Source organism: Muntiacus reevesi, chromosome 13 (genome assembly GCF_963930625.1).
Source record: "Muntiacus reevesi chromosome 13, mMunRee1.1, whole genome shotgun sequence".
In the NCBI taxonomy this organism is placed as follows: domain Eukaryota; kingdom Metazoa; phylum Chordata; class Mammalia; order Artiodactyla; family Cervidae; genus Muntiacus; species Muntiacus reevesi.
The window spans coordinates 46422450-46435144 of record NC_089261.1 but is presented as its reverse complement, the minus strand read 5'-3'; the positions used below and the strand labels follow the sequence as shown (position 1 = coordinate 46435144).

At 30.1% G+C, this 12695-nt stretch overlaps 1 protein-coding gene across 1 annotated transcript in view; it reads right to left on the bottom strand.

Moving 5' to 3' along the window:
* Window positions 1-1234: 1234 nt before the first annotated feature.
* PCDH10 (protocadherin 10) overlaps window positions 1235-12695 on the bottom strand; it is a 42599-nt gene continuing 31138 nt past the window's right edge. Inside the window, exon 5 of the mRNA XM_065904754.1 lies at window positions 1235-2632. Coding sequence (XP_065760826.1) covers window positions 2613-2632 — 20 coding nt within the window. The 3' untranslated portion in view covers window positions 1235-2612. The remainder of the gene's footprint in view (window positions 2633-12695) is intronic.

Sequence of the window (12695 nt, the reverse complement as noted above, 5' to 3'; positions counted from 1 at the left end):
CTGGTAGCTAACATTTTGGCCAATTTAATAAAGTCACATGCTTACTGTGTTGTAACTTCAGATTTATGCTGGTTGCAGTGAATAGATTAATAACTAATCACTTAATATTTCATGTTTAAATCATTCTAGTTGTATCACAGATTAGGCAAAAAAATTATTTTTGAAGATCATAAAATTTAACAACTAAAATGCAAATTAGTATGTGTTTGCTACAATATATTATAAAAATAGGCAAATATATGATATGAGAAGTTGATTCAAGGGGGATTATATTCAATGATATGAAAGACTAAGCAATTAAATAAATTTTTGGTCAGATGAATTAGTATAACTCTTAGAGTATAACTTATTTTCAATGCATGTAATAAGTCTGATGGATGTGGGTTTCCCCCCATATTTGTAAAATTGTGAATGAAATGTTTTAATTAAAGCAGAGTGATTCAACAAGAGAATAATTTTCTTGTTTAAAAAGCAATTACAATGAACAGACTTTTTTTCCAGTTAAATTATTTAAAAACATAGTTTCTTACTAAAACAGTCTATCATCTAAAATATTAATGTAGTAATGCAAAAGTTGTGAGAAAATTTTACTGTTACCTCTAGTGAATGTGTGTGCTCTTTGGGTCATATGTGATGGATTAGCTTTAAATATTTTTAAAAGGTCCCCAAAAGCTACAGATTATTTTGTTACATAAATTGGTTGGGATTGTGACATACTAATATCTATTCTGATAGGACAAATAAGTGATACCAAGATATCACTCAAGTATACACAGCAATGACCTAGGAATATATATGCATATTTATATGCATTTTATTGTTAAATCTAGGAAAACATTTCCATTCAAATGACATAAAATTAGGTGGAAGACATTTGTTATGTATCAAGTTTAGTCTGTTCTTTAATAACAGTCTGGCTCAAACTATCATTGAACATGCGATCAGTTAAAATTAAGGAAAATATTTCAAAATCAGTCTGCAATTTGGGTTGGGAAAGTACTTAGATATAATGTTGAAGGAGTTTTTTAGAGAGGAACTGTGACAAAGCTGGTTTTTGCTTAGAAGATTATCTCACATCTTCTGATTTTCCCTTTCTTATTTGTACTTTAACAAGCAATAAAAAGCAGCATAATAAAAGGAATATATGTAAAAGAGGAAAATGCAGATTACTAAATTTAATAATCAACTTGTTGACATAAACATAAAAGGAAAACTTCATTTTTCAAGGCTGACTCATGAAGAATTTTCTCTTTAATAAAATAGTGACTACATTTAAACTATAATTCTCACACATAAGATAATATTGAAACAGTAATGTACCATGTTTCTATCTCCAAATTTATTTGTTTTAAATTTAGAGATCCTTTATATCTTATAGTTATTCTTTACCAGTTTAGGTACTTATGTATCTCTATATATTCATATAGAGTTATAGATTTTATATGTGTAGCATGTGTTATTAGAAGTCATGAAACTATGCAAAACTATGTAAAATAAAATTCTGTGTGAGTTGTATGATTGAGGACTTCATTTAAAATAGTAATTTTCAGCTATATATTTTACACCACAAAATGTACAGACACCAGTGCTTTTTTTTTTTTTTTTGCTAACAACAAATACAGGTAAAGGTATAGATTCTTTATAAAAAGCTTTAAGTGATTCTAAATTCAAAGCCATAGAAGTAGAATTGAGATTATGTAGATTGTTAGATATTTTGAGAGTACATGTTCAGTGCTCTTTTGATAACATCGACAGCTATATCTTTGGCATTGAAAATTCAGTACGAGTTCTTGACAAAATTTTGTAGCTTGGAGCTTCGTTTTTTTAAACAAGGAAAAACAGGGTTGAAAAAGATATGAAAACTGGGAGGAAACTATAAATGATTTTCTTTTTCCTTTGTATGTTTATCTTTGGGACCCTGAATTACCTTTTATTTTATTATATGATGCGGATTGTATGAATCCATTTAAAAACCAACTGAGTTGTACCACATTTTAGGAAAATTATATAATATAATATATATATTTTATATTTATTTAGAAGCTTTGAAATAGTACAGTAAACACTTTGCAACACGGTGTATAAACTACAGAATGTCTTTGATATTTTGTGGGTCTTCAGAATACATTTTTTATAACCCACAGGTGAAAAGAACATAATCACAATCTCTTGTAAAGTTGGAATAGTTTGGGGAACACTTGATCACACAAAAATAATATAAAACAGTCAAGTTTAAAACAGTGATATTGCATTTATAATGCACAAATTTCCTTTATCTTTATGACTGGCTTCTCGTGGTGAATATAAACATCTAAAGGGCTCAGTGACATTTGGAGAGAGAAAGATATATAGTGCTGTAAACAGGCACACACTGATCGGAGAGGCAAAATCAGTTGCCTAAAGTTTCTACAGTTCTGCACATTTCAACTCATTTCTCAGGCCTGCTGAGAGCAATTAGGTCCTATAATTGGCCATGATACTCTGTCGGCAATCTAATACTCAGTTATACACAACTAACTGGATGGCCAAGATAAATGAAGTTGAAAAGTTGATGCTTTTGTTGGTCGACTTTGTGCAAATCATGCTGCTTCAGGTAAGTCCTGTAGAATTGACTAGCATATCCTTTTCCGTGCTGTGAAAAAGAAAAGAAAAATACTCTAAGAAAAACAGCCTGACTTTTGGTGGTTAGAATTGCACAATATTGTAAAAGAAACAAATACGGTAAGAAACAAGTTGTATCCCTGTAAAAGACCCCTGTGATGGCAAAATATTTCCGTGTCCCTTTGTCTTCTAATAGTCATAGTCATTCTGCTGTTTGACTTTCTGAAAATGACAATTTTGACATTTATACAAATTGATTTTGCAAGGGAAATGTGAGCTTTAAATACCAACCCCCAATTATGTTATTAACTTTTTAAGGTTATGTACAAAACAATTCCCACTTCACTATCTATGTACAGTCAGAATAGAGGAAAAATTTGTAGTCCTTATATTTCCAGAATAAGTCTTCAGGATATTGATGAATAACTAGATATATATTTAACTTAATAAGCCTGACTAAATCTACAAATAATAAGAGAAAACTATACCAGGAAGTGTTTATGTGGTTAAAAATTAAAGGATGATTCACATTTTTAAGGTTTGTTTTGTTTAATTTTTTTAGAATTATATAAAGATCAAATCTTTTTATGGGCTATAATTTTTTAAGGTAAATTTATCCACTCAAAGGAATCAGTTTTCTCCTGAAGTGGGAAAAAGTGAAGGGGAGAAAAAGATATTATTGAATGTACTATTGAGTTTTAAAGCAGAATATCCAGATTCAATCATGCAGATTTATGATTTTAAGTTTTTATTTATTTATAAAAAATAAAGGCTATTTCTTCCCAGTTATTCATTATCTTTGTAATATTTGACCTCGATCACAATGAGAAGAGAAACTATGTCTTTTAGCTCAGTATCTGGCATGTAAGATATATAATAAAAATGTGCTAAAACTCAAGATAGTTCAATCATGATTAAAAAACGCATGTATGTGTATCTCGTGAGAAATTAAGAGCTATGCTAAATAGCATAACTGAATTGTTTCAATCTGGTGAATAGTTATATTTTTACTGTTTCTTACGAGCGTAAGAACACGTTGAAGAGTTCAATTCCTCTTGTACAGTATTTCTACTCATTTCAAGTAGATTTTCAAGTTACATGTTATACTTAATTTATTTTTGCTATCTCATTTATTTCTCCTCAAAAACTCAGTTCCTGACCAGATCATCAAGCATTTCTTCATTTGTTGACCTTTAGAAAAGACACATCAAATAAAATTATAAAAATCAAGTACCACTACTGACAAAAATGAAAGTGAAAACAAGTATATACTTATTCTGTGTAGTAACTGGTATTGAAAATAATCAAAATGCATTTTATAATATATAACATCATGATTTATAAAATGAGTTAGCTGTAACAGGGGACCACATGGTAGCTATGATAACTTACCTGGTCATAATGCTACACAGAGTACTCTACAGCAAATAGAAATTTTGCTTTTTTCAAAAAATCAAATCCTACTTTCCCATATGCCCTTGCGTTCAAATTCTCTGCTTCATGATAAAATTAATAAACATGAATGAACGCTTTATTTTGTATATATCAATCAAGATTTAAAATTCTCTAGGAAATTAAAATATTGAGCCAGCATAGAAACTTGGGTTTATAAAATGAATTAGAACATATAGTTGTTGTGATCAAACAACTTATTGTCTAAACTGAACAACTGTGTGGCTGAAAGGCAGCACTATTAATAAGTACACAAGACACACTCTTGCACTTTTCTGACAACCCAGAATATACCATCATCTTACAAATAATATAATTTTTGTTTTCAAAATAAGTTGGAGATATTACTTACAGGTTGAAGTTTTTTCTTAAACAGTATAAATCAGATTGATTTATAGGAACCATCATTCTACTAAGTTCAAAACCAAAATAAACTCAGGAATAACATATTTCAACCTATAAACCAACACTTTATGTGAAAAAAAATTAATTATACTGAAAATCTGCATCTTAGTATAAATACAGAAATTGGTGAACTTAACACAGGTTTAAATCAGTAAAATATTTCTAATCAGGTTAAAAGATCACTTATGAAAAAAGCTATTAGCATAGATATTATATGTTTATTTGATTTAATTAGAGTACCAAAAGAAATAGTGTTATGAAAATAGTTCACAGTTATAATTAATATCTGAAATATAGACAAAAGCTTAAGTGTTAAAAGGTTTATTTTATTGTTGCTTAGGGTTACATGTGTGCTGCTTTTATTTAAAGTGCACCTATTCCAGTAGTGCTCTGAATAATATAAACCATCTCTCATTAAATTTACTTTTTCCCACCTATGTGTTAATTCAGGAATGCAAATGTGAATAAGACAAGTGTAAGGACTGAGGTTAATGGTCAGAAGAAATTAGAATGGAGAGGGAAGATTTCTTTTACTTCAAAAGTTAATTTCCTAAATGTTAAGGATTGCTAGACAAGCTAGAGAAAATAAAAAGTTTTATTTACTAAAGTTATAGTTATATACATTTTGTTTCAAAGCTTTTAAGAAGTTTGAATACTGAATAATGATTTTTCTTTAGGTGCTGTATGGATTAAGGTTGAACAAGTAGCACACAATAAAAAAGAAAAATCAATCTTTTTACATTTTAGGCTCTGTACCAAGGACAGTTGTTCCATAGTATTAACTATTATGTCAATGCATTTGTTGCATTTCAGGCTAGAGACTATGGGTCAAATACATTGAATCTCTATGCTTTCTGATGTATTCTATATATATTTTGGAATTATCAAAGCATAGTTGAAGAATTTCTGCTTTTTCTTTTCATTTCACAAATACATTTTTCCTTAAGCTATTCATTAGCATTTGTGGGGATTTAATCACTTGATATGAATGAAATATTTTACTTTCAGTCAAATCAAAAGTAATAGGAAAAAGATGATTGCCATTCCTCCTTGATTCATTCACTGCATTTATTCTTCATAATGAGTCATAAAAATGTTACATTTAAGACAGCTGTTTTACAGTCTTAACTACATATGAAAAATTACTATTAATGTAGAAGAGATTCAAATACCCACCTTCTCATAATTTAGCATATATGTATGTGTATATTTACCAAGTATATATGTATATTTTAGCATATATGTACAATTTTAATGAAAGTTCCATGATGCAAATTTTTTCTTATATTGGAGAATCATGTTGTTGCCTTTGGTAATTTATAATGTATGATATTAAACTGTTGGACACTTAAAAATTCTAATGACTTAAGAAGAATGATTGTAAATATGTATGTTGCAAAAATAATTGAAAAAATCACTAGTAGTATTCTATTTATTCAGCATACTATCATTTAATAATAAGCTGGTGAAAAATAATCTTGTATGATATATTAAAATGACAATTTAATCATTTGAATAGTCACATTCCTCTGCTTGCATAGCAAGAAGCGTATTATCCTTTATACTTTATGACAATGTAGATCACAGAAGCTAAAGCAATAAGTAAAGCTTATGAAGTGACCTAATCTATTTCTGCCACTGGAAGAAAGAACAGCCTTCAAATATCCCACATGATTGAGACTCCACTACAGTGAAAAACTTCTAGAAGCGGAGATCAGTAAGCGACTTGGGAGGTCATTCAAATGTTTCATGAGTCTCACGGTCAGGACACTTCTTTATGTATAAAGTCAACCTTGCACACAAGAGTTTAAGCCCGTTACCCTTGTAGGAGTCTGAAACACCTGCTCTCTGTTCCCTGTGTGAAAGCCTATCATAAACTGAAAGAGCATTTAAAAGCAAGCCCCCATTAGAGATCTTTCCAGCTGAATAATCAGTTCTTTTAACTTTCCTCTGTCTCATTCTCAAACCATTTTTGAAGAGAATCTTCAAAAATGTCTCTAAAGAATTTTTTTTTCTCTTTAACCCTGAAGTTCTGAAATGAGCATAGTTGCATTAACTATTAAAAGTTGCTGCTTTGTTTTTATCTTCCCACCTGAGCACTTATATTTGCTTTTCTTTTTCAATATAGTTGCATATTGTTCATACTATGCTTCCCCTCTCAAAACTTGCAAAAATATTTTAAATTAGATATGTATATAATTAAAACCATTACATGCTATGCTTTATTATGAATTATAAAGACCAAAAGCCTTCTGTTAGTATAATATAGATTGTCTTTCTAACTACAGGAGCTCAAAGCAATGTAATCTTGAGTTCTTATATTTATTTCATATTGTTCACACCACCCTCATGTTAAATTTATTTTCTTCCTTTCATCAAACAATACACCTCTTTATTCTACTTTGACAGAGTTAAAAGATTATAGAATATATCTAGAAAAAGTTCATTTGGAGAAGGTGATTTCCACCTATAAACCTGATTAATCTTTTAGAAAGGAAACTGAAATAAATGACTGAAAAAAGCCTTCAGAACATTCATATAAGAAATATGTCATATAACCACGTGTTTTATTTTTAGTTTAATCTATATAGGCATGCAACGCTTACAATATACTTTGTAGTTATTAAATATCTATTAAATTCAAAGATAAACCCAAAGGTATTTTAAGAGATAAGAAATCAGCAACTGTAGTTTTGTGGATTACAAATGTACATCAATAAATAAGTAAAATGAATCATTTCTAAAATAAGAGATAAACATTGACACTTTAGGTCTAGCAACTCTGACACCCCTAAATAGTCACCATCTTACCTAAGAATCTAGTTACCAATACATTTATTTTTTAGTTATGATGTAGACTGTATATCAATTTAAGATTAGAAAATAAAAATAAATTGGGCATCATTTGCTTATTAAGAATGGTTTGTGCAAAGATGGAATTAATTTCATAACTAGAAGTTACCTTTGGGATGAAGCAGAGTTCATGCACTATGCAAAGTCCTGAATTTACTACCTGTGAAAATTTCAGAATTTAGTATTGCTTGGAACTTATTTTTAAAGCCTGTTTTGTTGTTAATTAAAAGACTTAATAGCCTTGAAAATACAGGCTTCTATTTGTCTACAAGCACAGTCCAAAAGTATGAGAGAATACCATTACCTTCATATAGCTTTGAGGAAGAGCGTCTCCAGAAACACCATGAATTTCTTCTCGATAGAGGATCCACAGGCTTCTAGAAATTTCTACATACTTGTGTGTATTTGTGTATATGTGATGTGTATGTATACTTCAAAGCTATATTCTTATTAAAGGTGATGTTGGTACTGTTGCTAAGTTTTATCCTACTCTTTGAGACCCCACGGACTGTAGCCTGCCAGACGGCTCTGTCCACGGTATTTCCCAGGCAAGAATATAGGAGTGGGTTGCCATTTCCTTCTCCAAGGGATCTTCCCGACCCAGGGATCAAACCTGAGTCTTCTGTTTGGTAGGTGGATTTTTTACCACTGAACCACCTGGGAAGCCTACTAAGGCAATAAGGTATTTCATCAAGAAATATTTATTTTATAGGTTACTACAACTTTGTCAACTATCATTAATACTTTTAACAGGGTAGGCGTAATTATAGTAACTCAATTTTGTTTTGCTTAAAAATCTTTGTCTCTAATTAATTATACTAACTAGGAGTGCTTTTAAATCTACGAGAAAAAAATATTGATAGTAATTAACTCCTTTAATTAGACAATATACTTTATCATTATTTGAATTGATTTAAGCAAGATATTTAAAAACACATGGTAATCATCTAGGCACAAAAGTTATCAATATTTTAAATATCTTTTTTAAACACTAAAGAATTAAACTTTAACGTTAAAATAGATGCTTAAAAATTTTACCATAATGATGTACTTGCATAAAATTTTATAGATTCGATGGATGTGTTACAAACTTATCTAAAAATGTCAGAAATTATGCCTCATAAGCTTAACGAATATTCTCTGAGGAGGAAAAAATAATAAAGACATGACCCTACCCAGAAATCTTTGGCCACCATCTCTTTGACAAACAAAACCCCCTTGCCTCAATGGTATCTCACGATCAAGTCTGAAGACTGAATTATTTTTTAAATCTCTGAAGCTATATAGGCACATATTTAGGAAATGAAACTCTAAAGTTTCCATGTTCATAATGTCTTTGAAAAAATTTCTGGAAAACTTTACCACAATGTACTAAGATATAGAAACTATGATTTGTTCCATGACTATTTGAAAATTATATCCTTTACCTGGCAATAAAGAAATACCGTGAATTTTTTTGTGAAGACAATCCACTCAATTACCTCTTTAATAATGGCAAAGGATCTTTCATTTAACTTAGACAAATATCATTATCATGTATATATAAATTCTAGCAAGATATTCATATGCTTCTTTAAAGAATAAATGGTTCATTTTTTTTTCTTTGAAAATTATGGAGTTGATAATATTTACTGACATTTCAAGTAGTTTTCTTCAAAACAACACTATAGGGAGATCAAATTAGTTACTTCCCTGTGAAACTGAAATAACATTAATTTTCCAAGCAAAAGTTTGGAAAATTCATGCATGTCATTAGTCACTCCTCTAAGAATAGGGATGTTATACCTGTATAGGCTTATTTACAACAACCAATATCACTGTATCACAATATTAAACCAACCATTAGTGACATGTACAACTTCATCTTTTATGTGAAAACCAAGCAGAAATTCCAGCAGTGAAAGATGGGGAAATTTTAAGAATAAATACATAAGATCTTCATTTTAGAAACATATAGCCATGTATCCAATTTATTAACAGCTAATAGCCTACTTAACCAGGGATACGATTTCAAAATAATTTAACGCTTTAGATAGCTAAGCTATGAAAATAAGTGGAAAATCTTCTGGGCTGGTAAATAAAATATTATACTAATAGCATGACTTTTACAGGGTTATTATAAAAAAAATAGAGACAACACACATGACTTAAACTGTGTGTAAAAGTATGACTATTTATTTAATATACTTGAATTCCCCTAACATCATTCGGTTGCTTCTATGTCAAAACAAACAACAAATTAATAACAGGAATTACATGGTCAGGAGAGGATTGAAATGCTGACACCCTGAAAAGTGAAAGCTAACCACTAGTTTTCTGTATCTAGGGAAAAAAACAAAAACAAACACTAAACAGGTTAGGAATCTAGGAATATAGACATCAGCATCAATTACTTCTTGAGTGGGGTTGCCAAATAAATACAGACAGTCTAGTTATATTTGAATTGCAGAAAAAACAATGAATAATTGTTTATACACCCCATGCAATATTTGGGTATCATGTATTTTTATTTGCTAAATCTGGCAACCCTAGTCTCAAAGCATCAGTTACAAGATCCCACATATGATACTAGTTATCAGTTAGGAAAATGTTATGCTGTGTTTCCTAGAAAAATACTACACTATAGTCTCTAATTATTCCATAGCACTCTGTCATATAATAAATTTGTACATATTTCCATCTAAAATAATTTCAAAGTTAAAATGGCAAAATTCAAAAGGAGATAAAAATAAAACATAAAAATAAGTTATCTATGATCATACATGAATACAATCTTGTCATTTAAATTTTTTTGTATTGTAGTTAAATTTTAACTTTGATTTTGAGCCAGATACTTGTTCTGTGAGGTAGCTATAGCATATTTGATTAAATGTTCTTTCTTCTTTCTATAAGAAGTATAATTTTTAATTATTTATTCTAAAATTTAAACCTAAATATACATTCTCATTTCAGTTCTATTCTGGAAACTCATTAAACTACCTCCCTATTGGCCTTTCAAATTAATCTAGAATAGGATAATTAGAGATTTGAAAACTGATAAGCAGTGAATCAAACCCAACTTTAAAACATCACAAAAATGCTAAATTGCTAAAATAAGATTATTACCATGCTTGTTAAACACTAAAAATCACTTTAGTTATATTCTAATTAAATGACAAGGTTTAAATCCTTAAACAGTTATATTACATTCTGTAACTGTAAACTTTGTGTTTGATTAAGGTTTATCCTAATTGCTGCAAATATTTAACCACCCAATAAAAGTAAAAAATAAAAGGAAAAGTTATGTAATACATTTACTATCTACGGAAAGTATCATAATAAATCCAGGAACAAGTTCAAGTTTTAAATAATTAACCTTTGTTAAGGCCAGGAAAAGATTCAGGTTAAATAGGTATTAATAATGTATATTTATATGTAACATATCTATATCATTAATAAAATATAACTAGAGTCTGAAAAGTACCTACATGTCTGATAATAAAGTTCTCATAGAGCAAAATAAAAACTTTGCATCTTTGTTTATAAAAAAGCATCTGAGATATTCTTTAGTTGCCACAATGCCATAAAGAAAAATTTGAAAATAACTTATGTGATAATGCTGAAAAGCAAAAATACCAAAGATTTAAAAGTTCACACAAAAACCCCAAAAACCGACAGGAAGCCAGAAAAATTGCCTCTAGCCATAGTTGTCCTGAATTATCAACAATTTCTTGCTCATACTTGTTTCTCTGTAGTGGATTGTGTTTTAGGTTCATGTATAAGATTACCTTCTTTTTACTTAATATTTATATATATGTTTGTGAATTATATGTGACAGACAATTAAAAAGATATATAGTGACATTAGCAGTTGGTGATATTGAAGTATGAGGATTAAGAGGTTATTAATCCAATCAGCAAAGAATAAATATGTAAGGCCAGAATAAAAGAGCTTGAAAATCATGGAAGCTTGAAAGACGATGAAATCCAGGACAGTGTATGTTAGGAACGGAAATGGTTATGTTGGGGGGAGTTGTTTGTTTTCCCATCCAGAGATTACTGTAATTATATTAATTTATGTTAACTGGGGAGATAACTAAACAACTAAGGAGAAAAAATACACTTGCCTTTTTGGCTTCAAGATGTTTCATCTATTGATTCATTGATGTAGTCTAATAAGCCTTTATGGGTATTTACTTCACTCCAGACAAAGTTCTGGGTTTTGAGACCTTAAAATAGGTACACATGGATTCTTATCTAAGAGATCTACCCTTCCAATAGCTTAACTAGTTTTACAGGATATTTTAAAAGCAGCAATTACATATAAAACCTATAAGAAGTTACAAGGAGAACATATATATGTATCGTTGTCTGAGAAGACTTTCCATTTAAGTAAAAGGAGTTGAATCTTGATTGATGAGTAGATGTTCAAGCAGACACGGTGGGGAGTGGATCTGTAGATGAGAGAGCATTCCAGAAGGAGAAAGGAATGCCAAAGTATAAGGGCTTGGGAAAAGTGGTATATAAAGGAACCAGCAATCATTGAATGGCATGAAAGAAAAACTGCAGGCAGGGTTTAAACAAAAAAGCCCTTAAGGCTAATAAAAATATGAATTGCTGAAGCCACACAGAAAGCCTCTCAGCATTCTTAAAGTGGAGAATATTACAGTCAAATGTTTATGGATGTAAATATATTCTCTAATTATTTGACAATGGAAGTCAAACAGAAAAGTAGAGGGGTTTTCATTAATTTTGATGAATTAGGAAGAAAAGCCTGGGTTCAGGGAATGCAAAGGAAAACATATTTGTGTCTTCTCACAGAGAAAAAGCAAGGATCCAGAGTTTATACTTCACACATCTGGAAATAGTTTGCATTCCATCACCCTAAATCTTCCAAAAGTGACAAAATGTTTTGCAGCCAAAATGACTGCCTGGATGTTTCGTGGCTGATAACTCAATTCTAAGCATAATTGTAACAGAAAAAAAACAGTTTTATGAGCTGCTAAAAGAAGTCATTCTACCCCAACAACCTCAAGCCTCGGGTTCCATCAGCAGCAATAAAAACCAGGAACCTCTAGAAAAGCATCGGACATTTTTTTCCTCACAAATTTTGACAGACAAACTGGGCTCAGACTAGGATCACAGACTAATATTAACTGTATATAAGATTTGTATATGATTTACATAAAGATTTTGGTGAATATTTTTTAAAATAAAATACTGCTTCAGGGTTTCTTTTTTCACAGAGACACATTCACAAGTAAAGTAAATCACTCCCTAGAAGCATCTGGTCTGCAACTCACAGAAATGGTGATGACACAGGGACAATTTTAATCATGGCGTTTAAAATATCATATTTAAAGTGATTAAAGTTCTCATTTTTGCTGCTGTCGTTTACTGGCGAAG